The sequence below is a fragment of the Choristoneura fumiferana genome, chromosome Z (genome assembly GCF_025370935.1).
Source record: "Choristoneura fumiferana chromosome Z, NRCan_CFum_1, whole genome shotgun sequence".
NCBI classification, from domain to species: domain Eukaryota; kingdom Metazoa; phylum Arthropoda; class Insecta; order Lepidoptera; family Tortricidae; genus Choristoneura; species Choristoneura fumiferana.
Genome location: NC_133472.1, coordinates 27,977,521 through 27,995,128, shown reverse-complemented (window position 1 = coordinate 27,995,128; position 17,608 = coordinate 27,977,521). Strand labels below are relative to the sequence as shown.

At 36.0% G+C, this 17,608-nt stretch overlaps 1 protein-coding gene across 1 annotated transcript in view; it reads right to left on the bottom strand.

Annotated features, from left to right (window-relative positions):
* LOC141433172 (sensory neuron membrane protein 2-like) overlaps nucleotides 1-17,608 on the bottom strand; it is a 34,901-nt gene extending 17,293 nt beyond the window's left edge. The window contains exons 1-6 of the mRNA XM_074095085.1: nucleotides 17,391-17,608; nucleotides 14,859-15,016; nucleotides 14,047-14,188; nucleotides 4,941-5,201; nucleotides 4,197-4,441; nucleotides 3,554-3,735 (exon numbers count right to left, since the gene is read on the bottom strand). Coding sequence (XP_073951186.1) covers nucleotides 3,554-3,735; nucleotides 4,197-4,441; nucleotides 4,941-5,201; nucleotides 14,047-14,188; nucleotides 14,859-15,016; nucleotides 17,391-17,507 — 1,105 coding nt within the window. The 5' untranslated portion in view covers nucleotides 17,508-17,608. The remainder of the gene's footprint in view (nucleotides 1-3,553; nucleotides 3,736-4,196; nucleotides 4,442-4,940; nucleotides 5,202-14,046; nucleotides 14,189-14,858; nucleotides 15,017-17,390) is intronic.

The following is a 17,608-nucleotide window of genomic DNA, read 5'->3' as shown; positions in this document are numbered from 1 at the left end:
ACCCTATATGTTATCCAGGGTGTCAGCTACCTCTATATCAAATTTCATCAAAATCATTGAGATGGTACGGCTAGCATCAAAAGTAGCTGCATACTTTCGTACTTTGTCGTTTTACAGCAACGTATACTTAACACCATACAAATTCAAAAATGTGTTAAAACGACAGAGAAAAAAAGTGATCCGCTACTTTTGATGCTGACGGTACTACGTCGCGGACTACCCGCAGTTTATTAGATGCACTAAAACATTACCCTCCTTTTTTGGGTAGTTGGGTAAAAAGTACTTACCCTATATTTTTATCTTGAAATACGCGCGTTACAATTGGTAATAAATAACTGATATTTAAACAGAGAAAGAAAAGTACTTACATTGGTTATCGACCATAGGGTTGGTAATTTTTAAATTACTAATATCGCTGTTACAAAATAGATATTAGTGATAGAGAGGTAAAAATTTAGGGTTGTATGTATATGTTTTTTAGGGCTAAATCATAAAAAAATAAAAAATAAAAATGTTGTCCAAAATATAAAAAAATGGGTTAACCCTTTAGTGGGTAACGGCAAGATTTGCCGTCATACGACTCAGATATTTTATTTTTTTCTCAATGAACGTGTTGTTAGTTAATATAACTTTTGGTTCGCATAAGAGAACATACTCGTACCAATTTACGAAAAAAAGAATAGCAGATAAACGTTATTCCAACCCATGTTAAATGATGATTCTTAGGCCTGAACTTAGATTTTTAACTATTCCTTACAATTGAACAAAAATGTTTGTACCTAAATAAAATTTTGTTTGCTGGATTTATCCGATAGTCACAATTCTCTACTTTCAGAGACAAGATTGGCGATATAAAGTTTAAAGAAAAAAAAACTGTTATTTGATAATTTTAAAAAATGAAGACGGCAATATATTTGCCACTATCCGTTAAGTGTCTGGTGTTTATTAAAGGAAAGGGTGGGTTAGGCTACAATTGTTATTGATTTATATATGGAGCAATAGCTTAATTCAATACTTCAAATTTGCCTTTTACCTTTATTGCTGAATTAGCCGTGTTAGTTAGAAATGACAACGGAAGTAAAAAAATCTCGCAAAAAAAAGTGTTGATTGTTCGTGCGTGCAATCTTATAATATAATATATTGTTGTTGCCCGATATGCTCTTGCCCGGTTATTTATTTGAAAGAATTCAGTTTTAAGTTAAATAAAGGTTTTAATTATTTCTTATCATCTATTGGTTTTTATTTTATTTATTTTAGATACGTCGTGCCACCCGTAGTTCCCCCGGCAAACTGACATGACGGTCTTGTCACTTAATGCCCTTGGCTGATAGCGGCAAACATATTGCCGTCTCATAATTCGGAAACCCTGCAATAATATATACATTTCTCTTTCTCAAAAATCATAAAAAAAATCATTCATGCTGTGCGTATCGTTAAAGTTCTCGATTCATTGCTTTAAAAAAATAATGGTCAAAGGGTTGAACGGTTACCTAAATATTATTTTAAAATGGAAACTATATTTCAATATTGTTTGGTGATTCAATGACAGATCTACTATTTTGGGAACCAATATTATTTATTAGGTTGCCGAAAAAGGTGATCAATAAAATCCCTAACGGTTACCTAAATATTATATAAAAATTACTCGGAACTAATATTAATCATCAAATAATTATATTGGGTTCCAAAAAAATAGATGTGTCACTAAAACTGAATCACCAAACAATACAGAAATGGCTACCTAAACATTAATTATTTAATAACTGGAAAATAATATTGTTCATCAAATAATTGAACTGAAATTTGACGATAATGATATACAATGAACGAAATAATAATAATAATATCCTTTCACAAATTACACCAACTGACCCAGCCCTAAACTAAGCTAAGTTTGTTCTATGGGTGCTAAACAACAAGTAGACATACATTCAATTTAGGTGACAGATCTACTATTTTAGAAACAAATATTATTTATTAGGTCGCCGAAAACGCATTTATTAGGCGATCAATAAAATCATACCCAAAAAAAATTGAGGGGTATGAAACATTTAGGGGTATGAAAAATATCTTACGTCTTATTCCCAGACCTACCAAATATACAACAGAGTCGTATCAGTCGTATCAGATATTTATGTAAGTACGCTTTGTTGCTTCAGATACTCGTATTGGTGCTGGTGAATGTACTCTTACCACCACGGTTTTCCTATGAAGTGAATGTACGCTGTTTTGTGTTAGCGACTTAGCGATTGTTGTAGTTACATTAATAATTTATTTATTAACATATTACTTATTTCGACTACCTACAGAATCCTTTGCTATGCGTGGCCCGACACGCGCTTGACCGGTTTTTCGTCAATTGTATGCTTTTATGAAAAGCGCAATGGAATTTTAATAATTATTTAGGTACCTACACATATAAATAAACAATTTAAAACATATAACACATAAGTATACCTAAAGACACGCGCAATTAATATCATCCTAATTAAAAACATATAATTGCAAAAATAAAAACAAACCGACAAACGTAAAGGTACGTTTTGTTTATCCCAAAGAGCCATCGCTGGACATCTGATCAATATTTGATAAGAAATGGAAACTAAATTGAATATGTCGTTTCTTTTAGCGATGCGATGGTGCATTTTTGTTTTTTTGCTCTGCTCACATCAAAGTACCAATACCTACCTACATAATTATGTATTGCTTTTTTTACATTCAGATTCAGTGCGCACGGAATTTAAGAGGCGCAGGATTTTAAATGGGCCGCTAATAAAATGGGCTAGCTGGCGCACACAATTTTGTCATTAACATTTTCATAGTAAGTATTGCCGGGGTGCAATCTATTGTAAATGGCTGTGGTTCCTAAATAAAAACGGTAGGTACAGTCAACTGTAAAAATATAAAAATAACCAGTTTCAAAAATATGTACTTACCACAAACTCTTATTCCGACGCAATAAGGCCGTAGTAACATATTTTTGAACGATTCAAATAGGTACTTATTTTTGCACTCGACTGTACTATCGAACCAACTGAATCGTGACCCACTCCGGACCCTTTTCTTAGAAAAAGTCATAGTGACATCGCATTGCTTGACAAGGGAATTTATTATGATTTATGACACGTACCTACCTACTGTGACAGAGACTGTGTGTGCGTTTTACTGTGTGTTCGCGTTCGCGCGTGGAAAACAGACTGCTGTTGAGAACGATTGAGAATAGAAGAGGGATTATGCTGGGGCACCTGATACGACATGATAGTTACATAAGAACAATAATTGAAGGGAAAATTTAGGGCAGGAGAGGCAGGGGAAGACCAAAACGTGAGTTTATGGATCAGGCCAAAGAGAAGGTCAATGTAATGTCGTATCAGGAGGTCAAAGCATTGGCAGAGAGGCGTACAGAAAGGAGATTACTCCACCGACAAGAGCTAAGCTCTTAAATATATGATGATGATGATGATGACCTACTGTGAGAACGTTCTACAGATAGTCAGGAATCAAATGGTTCGACTGTACATGGAGCATGTTTGCATAGAAGAAAGATACACACCGACGCAGGAGTACAGTTCCATAGCACCGGACAGTAGGCAGCCGTCGGGGCCGGTGACGCCGCGGGTCAGGTTCAGGCAGAAGCAACCCTGGTGGTTGTCCAAGTACCACTCGTTGGCCGAGTACTGCAGCGCCGGCACACCGAATAACTCATGCTCGAATTGGAACCGAAGTTCGACGGACCTGCCGGATGTGAAACATTTTTAAGGCCTCGTTTCTTTTGAGCCTGGTGCCACGCCACATCATTCCGTAGCCAGCGATATGGCTGAAATAATCCCTTAGTCCCTCTTATTAAATAAAAAAATAGCTACAGACCGGTTACAACTAAATGAAACTCATAGGTAGATTAGACTACAGATTGTAGAACTTATATTACCGTAAATAGATCGCCAATACACTACCATCCTCCTCTGATGATAATCCGTGATATTTTTCGTCAACATAAGCGCCTCCATTTCGTCACCAAAGTACCTATTTCAACTGATATTTTTGTTACAAGATCTAAGTAAGTATTTATTTTACTTCTACCTATTACTTTTGCTCAGTTAAATTGACACCGTGATTAATTGATTATTCTAACGAATATCACTCATTAGGAAATGGACCTTCCCCTCACTATAGCAGCCTGAAGCACCTATACTTGCCTACAAATATCGCTCTTGAACGCGAAGATAGGTCGGTTCCTATCCAAGAAAGGTGGGTGCACTCCCGTGTCAGTTCCATTGATACTGTTGCACTGGTTGGGCGAGTCTTCCGCGATAGAGCCGTCGTCACCTTCGGGCCACTTGCGCAAGCGCAGGCTGTTGTCGTAACTGAAGATACGGGCCACGTCTTGTGGATCATTGATTCCTCTTCGTACTTTATAGATGGGTGACGGAAAACCGTTTCTCTGTGAATATTATGTTCTGTTTAGCCGTAAACCTGAATAATAATAATTCAGTCAATTTCTATCTCTATACCTATATATATTTAGTATAAAGAAAACAAAGTTACTTTCCGCTGTCTGTCGTTCTGTATGTATTTACATATGAACGCTCAGATTTTCTTAGATAGATAGGATTTAATTGAATTGTTATTGGGATATCGCCCTGCATTTACTGTTTTATTTTTGGTCTGTGTCCAATCAGTCGTCTGATTGAACAAAAGTGTCAAATCAAGTAAGTTGTGAAGTTTCGCTATAGATAATTCGATTGTTGCAATGAATAACTCACGTATATTAAATGATATTGTAACGGATAACTCACGTCTTAAACCGAGTTTAGCTCGACATGTTTCGGGCTATTTCGTAGCCCTTCTTCTCAGGAGTACGCGACGTGACGTTATCCTTAAGTTACAATATCATTAAATATGAGTGAGTCTCACGGTAGTTTCATGTTCAAATAACTCACGTATCCGAAGAGCGAGAAGGACATCGAGCCGTCTGGCCGCTGTTCTATGTTCTGCGAGGAGGCCGCGAGGCCGCGGATAGCGGTGCAGGGCAGGCGGCCGAGCGCGCCGGGCGACGCGCAGATCGGCAGCCCGTCCAGGAACAGGTCGCGCGCGCGCACTGTCATGATCGGGGCGTTAAGATTACCAAACACGCCACTCAAGCCCAAGCTCAGCGCGCCCATCAGTTCTTCATACTCGACTTCTGCTACTTGCAGAATTGCCTGCAAACAAACCGTTACGCGTCAACCGAAAGTACGGTGCGTAAAACACAGAGATGCGGTCGACTACAAAGAGACAGTAGGTACGGCCAAAGTTACAAATATATGTACTTAGGTATAGGACACGTTCTTCATGATAAGGCAATAATTACAGACGTGTGTAGATAGGTACATATTTTGTAACTTTGGCCGTATCGATTTTTTTGTAGTCGACTGTACTGTACCATGCATATCTCATAGTTGAATGCTATTTTTTATAAAGCAGAAAGCGCCTGAAATGTTCGTAATTCTAGTACCGCCCGTGCGACATACAATGTTTTTCATCACATTTGCGAGTATCATTATATATTTGTAAAAGAAAAACTAAGATTTTTCCAAAAATTGCCGATACCGCTGACTACGCTCTTGGCAGCGCCAGCCTCCGCGCCACCCTACCCCACGTAGCATGTGCCCGACCTGCGCGCGCCGCGCTCCTGCAGGCGCTGCTGCACGCCATGCAGTATCACACTCATTTACCGACCTTGGGCTTCATGACATGAAAATTAGTACGGGCAATGACTCATTTACCGACCACGGGCTTCATGACAAGCACATTAAGGTCGAGGGTTTTATTTAGGGGGTTGCAACCAAGGTAGCCTGCATGTTACGACACTGTTTACGAGCAAGTGTGATGAAAAATCTTTTACTTACCTAATATTTCGACAGAAACATTTATAAAAAACTACGCCAATTTTATGAAATGGCGGCCTGAAATGATTATCTCTCTCTCAAAAATTTATTTACACACGTCACATGTCTCACAATGATTACAAACGTGAAAGATTCGAGAAAAAAGTGGTGCTGTTCTTAATTCCAAGTATATATCGTGTGATATAGATACCTAGGTATGAGTCACACGAGTAGGTTCTCCTTCTTTGAACAATGTACATAATATTAACGTGTGGCATATAGTTTATGTATAGGTTGTAGGTAGGTACTTACTACTTAAGTTATTATTACTCATAAGTACACCTATATTCTTTTTACCCGCGTTTAACTTGCAACGTTCGTATGTGAGTAAATTTGTAGGTAGGTAAGTATGTTTTAGTTTAAAAAAATTCAAACCATTTTTTGACCACTTCTTAAGATACCTACGAGATATGATTGACCCTAAATTCCGGACACTAATGTAAATCTGGTGACAAAACGTTACTTTGGTAGTGGAATTCTAGAAATCTGGCCAGGATCGTTTCCGCGAGACGGAACTCTTCAACGGCTAATCAACTCGAAACTAAGTGGAGTACCCATGCTACGTAGGTATATTTAGTTAAGTTGATAATGCAATTACTGTCTTCAAAAGTAGTCAGCCAAAACGTTCGCATTAATTTTTTTAACCCCCGACGCAAAAAGAGGGGGTTATAAGTTTGACCGCTATGTGTCTGTATGTCTGTGTATCTGTGTGTCTATCTGTGCCACTGTAGCTCTTAAGGGGCTACCCGAGGTTTTCATCGATTTTTGACAAGTTTTGAATGGTATCTCCTACTTTTGCACTACAGATAGAATTACTCGTATAAGTCAAACGGCTACCGGTTCTCCAATCTGTGATCTCCATTTTTGTCCACCGGATTTTGAAAAAAAAATGAATACTTTATTTTGTATGATTTTTTTAAACATTGTCTTAAAAAACACTTATTTCGTATCTCTATTGACGTGAAAGATCTAACATATACGAAATCTACTTATTTGGGTTCGTCTTTGACTTCTTTAAAAACTGGTCGAGGGTTTTCATTTGAAACTAATTAACACAAAAGTTATGCCCAGAAAACCAGATTTTTGGCCTAAACTTGTTCAACTTTGATGCCGAATATCTCGAAAACAATGAACTTTGAAGTAAATATGGGATACTATATTGCTTAAAGCAGTTGTTGTTAAGATAATAAGCTACAAAAATCATTAGAAACCTAAGGAATTCAGATCGAAGGTCATTGGGGCATGGGATTCCCTTAAACGGGTGGACCGATTTGAATGGATTTTTTTTTAACAAAATATTACTATTTTAGTGACAAAACATACATTTGATTTAAGTACCTAGTTCTACGAGCGTTTCAACCGCTATCAGTTTCCTCTTGCTTATACTAAAGAAATGAGTCAGGTAGAAAGAATAAAAGGATTTTACGAGTAAAAAACGATATGGTGTGAATGCGGTACAATAACAAATCATTAAAATTTCTTGCTTAAATACGGTCTCTCAAGCCGGCCACGCACGCTAGGTTATAACCAATGGTTATGCTGCACAGTTCATTTGTGACTCCTTGCCGAAAAAAATATGTTTTTTTGGTTATCCATGCATGCACAAATGAACTGTGGCATAACCATTCAGTTATAACCTAGCGTGTGTGGCCGGCTTCATCTTTAATACACATATATGAACTGTGGCATAACCATTCAGTTATAACCTAGCGTGTGTGGCCGGCTTCATCTTTAATACACATATATGCGGCAGGAAACTGATAGCGGTTGCAACGCTCGTAGAACACCCATTTATGAAGGTGAAATTAGAGTACCTAAAGCAATAAAACAATTTACATGTTTACGGCACCAGTTGATAAAATTATACGTATCTAAGTACTTAGGTATAGTGTTTGAAAAGAAAATGTAACTATGTAGTTGCATTTAAAATGCATTCATGATTTAAAATGCAGTAGACTTGCATGAGGACGGCTTCATTGACCTTATCTAGGGTACCGAAGTCAAAAAAGGTAAAAGCGGGGCTTTGCCTCGACCGTCTGTCTGTCAGCTTTCCGCCTTTCACTTAGTGGATACAAGAAAGAAAGTGTAAGTTTTCGGTTACAAAATACGTCTCGATTGCGTTCGCGTTATATGTCAATTTGTATGGAAACACGAACAGCGCCTCTAGCGGAACGTTTGCGATGTTCGTGTTTCCATACAAATTGACATATAACGCGAACGCGATCGAGACGTATTTTGTAACCGAAAACTTACACTAAGGGTACAGCACTTTATGTTGCCGAAATTGATAAAAACTGCAGCTGTGAGCATTCGTTTGCTTGCCGTTTTGTTTTATTATCTAGCACGGTTTTACTTTGACTGAAGTGCCGGGGATTCTAAGAAATTTTGTCTTTGGTTTTTTTATAATAAACTTGCACGTGCACGTGATTACCTCGTTTACTAGACTTTTGTCAAGTTGTTACAGGTTATCATAATCGCAGTATTTGTAGTTGCTTACAGATTTTCGAACTGAAAATGGCGAGTAAACGAAAATCTTTGCGTATACCTAGATGAAAATTTATGTATATTTCTTTCTTTCCATTTAACGGCCACTCTTTAATAACGTCGAAAAGTGCTCAGTCCCTTAAGTGTCGTTATGTAGAGTTTACACTGTATTTCAAGGTACTCTCTTTTAAGGAAGGTCTCTTCTACCCATTACACCGTATCCTACCTACCATGACCGTAATAGCAATGTGTGAAGCAAAGACATGTATATTATTTGTATTAAAAAGTATAAGACTATGCCTACTAGCATGTTTCGTAACCAACCGTCGCCGTGGCGTGTCTTGTATCTACCTATGCATTTGACATTCCGTTCCTGATACGTTCCTATTACGGTCATGGCATGATACGGTGTAGTCACAAAAAACAGATAGATCAGAAGTAAATCTCCTGTATGTACTTCACTTTTGATACCTACGCTCGGAGGTCGCTCTAAGGTTGTCAACTATGGCTTATGCACCAAAAAACTATCGTGGTAGTGGCATTCGTATCTTGTTGAGAATGAAACGGGAAGAATGGAAATATTAATTAATAACTAAAATATTTTAATTTTAATGTCATTCATAAATTTGTGACAGAAAATATCTTGCGACGATTTCGTTATTGGCGAAATTCACGATTATTTAATTTAAACAACCGTCCACTGAACAGTTATTATAATAACTTTTTTTTGTTGCTCCATTATTGCACAAAAAAGTTCACAGACGCGTGTCTCAAGCGGATGGCACTCACGCTCGCACTGGTCCCAACCGATCCGAGATATCGTGTCCGTGAGCAGTGTCTATCTATATGTGCGTTGCCCGAGCGCACTTGTATGGAGATTGATTTCTGAACTATCAGTATTTTGTGGTGTAGGTACCTAGTGGGTAGACGTAACCTTAAACGTAAACGTTAAGTAGAATGTCATTATTTTCAGTGGAGTTTTAAAAATATTTCAGGTTTTCGAAAACTATTTCCCGATTTAGGGAAAAAGAAAAATTAAATTTTCGGCAGTATTACCATAAAATTATTATGAAAGTGCTTCACAGACGATATGGGAATTAGATACGAGATTTGGCTAAGAAAGTCTCCCGTCTTCTATTTCAGGCTTTATAGTCTCGTCCTTAGAACAACCCTAGAACATTATATAGCGTTTTTATTTCTATGTAAATGTTGATTTAGTGATATCAATGCGGGGCATTATTAAGTAGTTAGATATTCGATAGTACTATCTTGACAGACGGATTATTCCCTGAGTGACCACGATAAGTAATTAAACCAGGTTGCCAAGTTCTAAGAACCTACAATAATAGTAAAAAATGTGATATACTCGTTCCAAATGAGCGTCACGTCTACCCCTCGGCCGGTTATTTAGAAGTTAATTACTTAATTCAATAAGCATGAGTCTCGTATAGATAAATATACTGAGCGGCAAAAAAACTGGCCCTCAAATGTATGCAGTAATAGGTAATTTTGTATGTAGAGTGCTACATACAAAATTGCCTATTACTGCATACATTTTGTGGTGCTGAGTATATTTTAATCTGTAATAGTGGGTATTTAAACCTCTTCAGTGGTAATGTGGTAACTATATTACACAACTATGAAGTTCCTGTATTCTGTATTGTTAATGTCAACCATTGAAAAAAAGGGTATACTTACCTACTACTCTGTCGCACGCAACAACTAAGCACTCCATTTTAATATATGATTCATTTATTTATTTATTTATTATTTATTTATTTATTTACATTCATATAGTTAATATTCAGAAACTTCAAAGTTTTGCATTGTGTCAGGATTTACTTCATATCCGTCGTTGACTATATCTACCTCATTAGGTTTGTTCTACTGAATATTGGATTGTGTTGAGACAAACACATTCATGTGTGGGAGAACAGTATGAGCCACCATACAAATCTTGTGCGTGACTGAATCGCTCGCATTCATAAGTCGTACGCATCGACATCTATGTACTCGTAGGTACCATCAACCAAATAAGAGGTCTATCAAATTTTAAACAACTTCCTATCAAATGAATATGTCGCTAAAGTCGAACTTTCAAGTTGACAGACATGTCTATTGGCATTATTGTTTTATGCTAACGATTATCAACTTTAAGGTGGTAGACCACATATTTGGCTGATGGTACCATTTTGTCGGCATACCTAGTTTACATATATATCCCTGCAAAATTACAGCTTTCTAGCATTGATAGTCCCTGAGCAAAGCCGCGGACGGACAGACAGACAGACAGACATGGCGAAACTATAAGGGTTCAGTTTTTGCCATTTTAGCTACGGTACCCTAAAAACCACATTCAAATCGGTCCACCCATTTAAGAGCTACGGTGCCACAGATAGACACACAGACACACATAGTGGTCAAACTTATAATACCCCTATTTTTGCGTCGGGGGTTAAAAACAGAGACAGCATCACATTTATCCGTCAGTTAAAATTAATCAATGGGTGGTGAAACAGCCTCTAAGTCTATTTCTTTAGTTAGGTTTAGTCAAGGGCATAAATATCTATACAGCAATACCGTCACATTTATGTATACCTAATAGATAGTGACATAAAGGTGTATAGATATAACCTCCCATAGAAGTAAAGTGGGGGTGTTGAAAAATTTTAGCGTCGATTTCAAAGAAATAGACCTATCGCCACTACCGTGTCCCTGTTTCCCAAAATTTTTTATAATAAAACTTCATAAGAATGAGAATTTTTTATGTCATAAAATTCAACAACAGGTCGTTTCGAACTTGCCGCAATAGACGCAATTTTTTTTCGATTACCAACATAATTAATTAATAAATAAATAATCATAAAATTAACATTATGTTTTATTCCTACACCTAAAACTACTCACATACAATAAAAATCTACATACGTCTGTTTTAATTTTTGTAGTTGCCAACCCTAGCGCTCCGCCTAGCCGTAGGTATACATTTCAAGAATACGGCCGAGTCAGTCTACCTGGCTGTTACTTGTATTGTGATTATACACTCAAAGGACAACTTTACTAGCTGGGTTATTTCGTTTTAAACATTAGTCCGACCAACGAGGCTTTTTCAACCCGAATAATTCTCCCACCTATGAAACTTGGCATATGATGAAAATAGGTAATTATAGATATACAATAATCCAATAACTTTTCTTACGAGAAGTTAGGTATTTTTATTTAAACACGAAATCGTTTATAGCTCTCTGCGTAAAATTCCTAAAACTGAAATTCTTTCTGTATACGTACGTACCTATGTACTATCTACTTAGAATATAAACCCCCTTGCAAAAAAAGCCGTCAAGCTCCAAATGAGAGATGAAACGATCACTGACAAGTTGGTACTCTTCTCGGTGATTGACAAAAACAAAAAGTTTGAAGAGATGATCTGAACTGACGTGTTTTATTTAAAATTATACCTACCTACTTTCTTGTTACATAGGGCTGTGCATAGGGTAATAAAAAACTTGCTACTGACATGCCTTTACTTTTTGATACAATTTCAACCTTACGTGAGTGGTAATAATGATGGTATCGCTGACTTTAGCCCGCGAACTACATCTCGTCTGCGTTTACATTCTTAAAAGTACCTACATATAAAAACGTTCGAAAATTTGTTGTATAATTGATATATAATCAAATGACCAATAGATGTATAAGAATGGACGGAGCTATTTTTAAATTACGTAATTAAGTAGCTCCTCGTAAACTAGATCAATCTGCGATGAATAAAGCGAAGTTTAATACAGGCACTTTTAACTATGTAGTATAGGTATTGAGTAGGAATAGTACTTGTGAACAATCCAAACAAACACTTGCGTAAGCAGTAAGCACTACTGACACCAGTTAATCAATTAGTAGCTTTACCCGATAACATAAATTGTATTAATACGTATTAAATGATAAGCGGATAAGCATTGTCGGTAACTATCTATAATCTAAGATAGGTATATAGCATAGTTTCTACATATTTTATTAAAAATATCTGCCTTGTAGTTTTTTTTCATCTGTTAACACACTCGTAGTTTAGGCACTAGTTAAAAATATTGCAGATCTATTAAAAAAACTTAGACAATGGTTGAACATATTGTGTTCATGCTTGTCCATTTTATAGAAAAACAGCACAAGGTTTGTCTAAGACCTGTTTAAGATCCTCATGATATAAAGTATCCTTCCTTACTATTATAAATATACCCCGGTTTTTTGTCGTAATGACATCACAATAGGGTAGTTTGGGCAGTAAATGAAACGGTGTTAATTAAGGGGATCCCATGCCCCAATGACCTTCGATCTGAATTTCTTAGTTTTGTAATGATTTTTGTAGCTTATTATATTAACAACAACGGCTTGTAGCAATAAAGTATCCCATATTAACTTCAAAGTTCATTGTTTTCGATATATTTGGCATCAAAGTTGAACAATTTTAGGCCAAAAAACTGGTTTTCTGGCCATAACTTTTGTGTTAATTAGTTTCAAATGAAAACCCTCGACCAGTTTTTAGAGACGTCAAAGACGAACCCAAATATGCAGATTTCGTATATGTTAGATCTTTCACGTCAATAGAGATACGAAATAAGTGTTTTTAAAAAAATCATAGAAAATTAAGTATTCATTTTTTTTTAAATCCGGTAGACCAAAATGGAGATAAAAGAACCGATAGGAGAAGTCAAACAGACTTATAATTCTATTTGTAGTGTAAAAGTAGGAGATAGAGACGATAGAAGACGATTCAAAACTTGACAAAAATCGATGAAAACCTCGGGTAGCCCCTTAATACGGCTGTGTAAATGATGAAGATGATGACTATGATGTCTTTGTGAGAATGGTCCCAAAGGAAGATCGGCAGATTGCTGATTCAGGACCATGTGATGTTTATTGTATTATGTTTTTATTTTTATTTGTACCCCCATTTTTATTTGTACTCCCATAGACGAAAAGTGGGGATGTTTTTTTTTCTCATCCAACCTTGTAGTGTAGGGTATCGTTTCGTTGGATAGGTCTTTTAAAATCATTATGGGTTTGCTAAGACGATTTTTCGATTCAGTGATTTCTTTGCGAAATATTCAACTTTAAAGTGCACATTTTCATGAAAATCGAGCGTCCCCCCGCCCCTCTAAAATCTAAACCGGTGGGTGGAAAAATTTGAAAAAATTCTGGATGGTAGTAAGTACCTATATCAAACTTTCAAGGAAAACTATAACGGCTAAGTTTGCTTTAGAATTATTAGTAGTTTAAGAACTCTTTCAGCCGCATAAATAAATAAATAAATAGCAGCCTAAGGTATAAAATATACCTAAACTTGGAAGATTCCCTATAAAATACCTATTCCTTAGAAAAATATTACTTATTTTTTTCGAAATGGCTACGGAACCATATTTTCGGTGTGTCCGACACGCTCTTGGCCCGTTTTTTATAGTGTGTCTGCAGCGTGCGCTATAGCGAAATTCCGTGCGATAGGTATAGTTAAAATCAATCAATTTAGTAGGACTTCATTTACAAGCATGCTAGACTCTATATAATAAATAAGCCAAAATGCTTGCGCCGCATGCTTGTACATGCAAGATTGTTAAAGCCTGTGTTGGGTATCCATCCTCACGTGATAGGGCACGTTGGCAATGGTCAGCAAGTCGTCCTCAGTATGCGGGTAGGAGCCTTCAGCGTCAAACTCGAACTGATCTGTGATATAATAATCCAGGGTGTCGTCCCCTCTGTCTGTGATCGACCGCGTCCGAAGGAACCTGAAAATTTAATAGCATTAAGGACATAATTACATAGCATGAACCACAAATGATCCTGTTTGACAATGGACGTCAGTTACAATTCATCAAATTGGTCTACTGCTGTGTCTTTCACGAACCATAATGGTTAGAGTAAAACAGATGTATTCATTCTTATCATTAGCATCAGTTATACCCAAAAAGTTATCATTTTATAAGAGGTCAATGGGTGCATCGCCCTGGACATAACGGCTCGAGCTGTACCGGAGCCTTTAGTTGTTTAAAGCTGACACTTTTAGCGGACATAATCCGATTGTTAAGGAAATTGGCAACGGGACAATTTGCATTTTTCGACCATTATTCTTGTTCTATTCGAAAACAAAATAAAATGCAACTTACGATGTACAATAGATAATAAGTATATTTAATAAGAGAAGGCGTTATTTGCTTTTTAGAACTGCTGTAACAAAATTTAGATGAATTGATACCTATAGGGAATATTAACTGAAACCATCTGAAACTTAGTAGAAACTACTCTTTCTGCCGCAACTGACGAACCTACATATTTCGATGTATGAGCGTGAGACGAGATCTTTAAAGGTTGACACAGCAATACACAGTCCCAGCAGACTCTTTTTATGCACCAATATTCTCTACTTACTAACAGTCACAGAATTGCACTTCAACTTACTTGTAAATGTAAGGGCCGATTTCATTAACAACTGGAACCCCACCGGTCAGCACTTCATCGCTGTTTGTAATATTGAAGACTCTAATTTTGAAAGTCAGAGGAAAAGGGATGGTTTCAAATCTTTCCATTTGTACAGTGCCTTCATGCAGAGCAACTTCCTAAAAACCGTAAAAGTTAGTTAAGTACGTAGCTCGATTGCCTTAGAAAAAAAAAAATAAAAAGCCCAACAACAAGTCTAGTAGCCTAGAACTTCGTTAAGTAGCTAACTTCATTTCAACATTCGGGATCTATTAGATACTGAGAATTTTTGAGCTAGCTATAGTCTATTCAGTATAACATTGGACTCTAGAAGGTCACAGAAGCAGGGGTTCTAAACATTTTTTGTGAAGTCGTAGGTACCTAATAATGATGACGATGATGATTAATAAAAGAAGTAATAAGATGAAGTCATCATTTTGTTAACTTTGTAAGTAGATTAATGTAATGTAGGTACTTACAAAATAACACAATATTAACCCGTATTTTTGCTACATAATATCAATTCGATTTATATTTATACATAATTTAATAACTGTGTTTCGTGGACTCATCCGCTCTCATTCCCTGTTTAAAAATATTCTAAGTATGCGTAGTTTCTGCTATGAAATTCAAGCTTTTTTCCATTCCAAAATGTATTAAATTTGGTGCAATGAAAAGCTAACTATTCGTATACGATTAAAAGTCGTCACATTGTGATCCAAACTAACGATTAAAAACTATTAATAATGTATAGAATATTTATTGAGTTAACAATATCATAAACGTCCCGTTTCTTGCAGAATGTTTTTTACCTCTGCCTCTTTAGGTATTTAATAGGAAGACTTTTCTGTTTTTAACAAAATAGGAAAAGTTTTTTTATTGTTTTTAAATTATGATATGAAAAATAGTAAAGTTAATCTCAATAATATTAATTATAATTAAGAAAGTCATAATACATAGACGTAAAGTGGGGGTGATTTTTTTTTCTCGTCCAACCTTATAGTGTGGGGTATCGTTGGATAGGTATTTTAAAATAATTAGGGGGTTGCTAAAACGATTTTTCGATTCAGTGATTTGTTTGCAAAATATTTAACTTTCAAGTGCAAATTTTCATTAAAATCGAGCGTCCTCCAAAATCTAAACTGGTAGGTGGAAAAATTCATAATTTGAAAAAATTCAGAATGGTAGTAAGTATATCAAACTTTCAAGGAAAACTATAACGGCTAAGTTTGCTTGAGAATTATTAGTAGTTTAAGAGTAAATACGAGCCGAAGGTATAAACTATACCTAAACTTGGAAGATTCCGTATAAAATACTAAATCCTTAGAAAAATATTACTTATTGTTTTCGTAATGGCTACGGAACCCTATTTTGGGCATGTCCGACACGCTCTTGGCCGGTTTTTTCCTTCTGTCCGTTCCTATATTGAACAACTGTAGGTCACGATTCGAAATCTGGTGAACTTTACGTCACTTAACAGAATTCTAGGCTACTAACTTGTTTTTTTCCTTTTTTGTTTTTATTTGAAGTATAGTAAACATAAGTAAGTAGGTAATTATATACTCTGCGACACAAAATTTCGCTTACTCTACATACAAAATTAATTACCTATTAATGCATAGGTACATTTGAGGGCCAGATTTTTTTGCCGGTAAGTATACTTATATATTTGGAATGGGCTTATTATTTCATACCCATAATAGGAATATATAGCTTATTAGGTTTCTTTGACGTTTCTATTCACAGGACCCACACTAACCGATACTACGTCCTGAGATCCAGTTTTTACAAAATATGACAAGAAATTCAAAACAGCACTTTAGCTTCGAACTGTAAAGTATGTAAGTACAGTCGAGGAAACTGAATCACGTACCAGGATGGAACCTTTTCATAATCAATTTCGCTATGATTTCTGTGACAAATGTATGGGATGTCAACATGACATTAATGGCACAAAGGTTCCACCCTGGTACGTGATTCAGTTTCCTCGACGCATGTAAAAAAAATCGTAATGTTTAGTAGTTAAGAACAAAAACCAACCAACCAACATAAATAAAAGTAATGGTAATATAATAAGCACCCGCGTTTTGGGTTTATCAGAGGGACATTGCGTAACTAGATAATGAAAATAAGTATATCACTAGGTATCTACAGTGTCAGAAGACACTAAATAGTAGGTACAATAAGATGCATGTCTAACTTCTTTCAAAGTTAAGTCTTTATAACAATAAATCCTATTTTTGGGGTTAATTACACCTGCGTTTAATAAATTGTATTTGTTTGAAAAAAAAACAATCTATTTATCTTTAGTTATGCTTTTATAATGATAATAATAAGAAAGCGCATTCTTTAATTCGCTGTATTATCTTATGATAACAGGCTATGCATTATAATACGCCGGCAAATATCTCGACAAGTACCTATTTCTAAAAGTTACTAAGTTAAGTAGGTACCTATTTTGTGTCTCTAGTTTACAGAGTGTACTTAGTCAAATATAATTTTATAAATACTCACATCAGCAATCATATTTTTAATAAAGCCATCGACAAGTCCATATCCTACAAAAGAAGAAGTAAATACGAGGATTGCCCCAAGGACTAGGGTCGTGATACCGCACGCCAAGTTGCACATTATTCCATTCAAATTTATACTGCCTACACTAATTTAAAAAAAACCACTGTGATAAATATGTGTGGTACCTAGTACCCCTGGGACCCAAATGATTATGATAA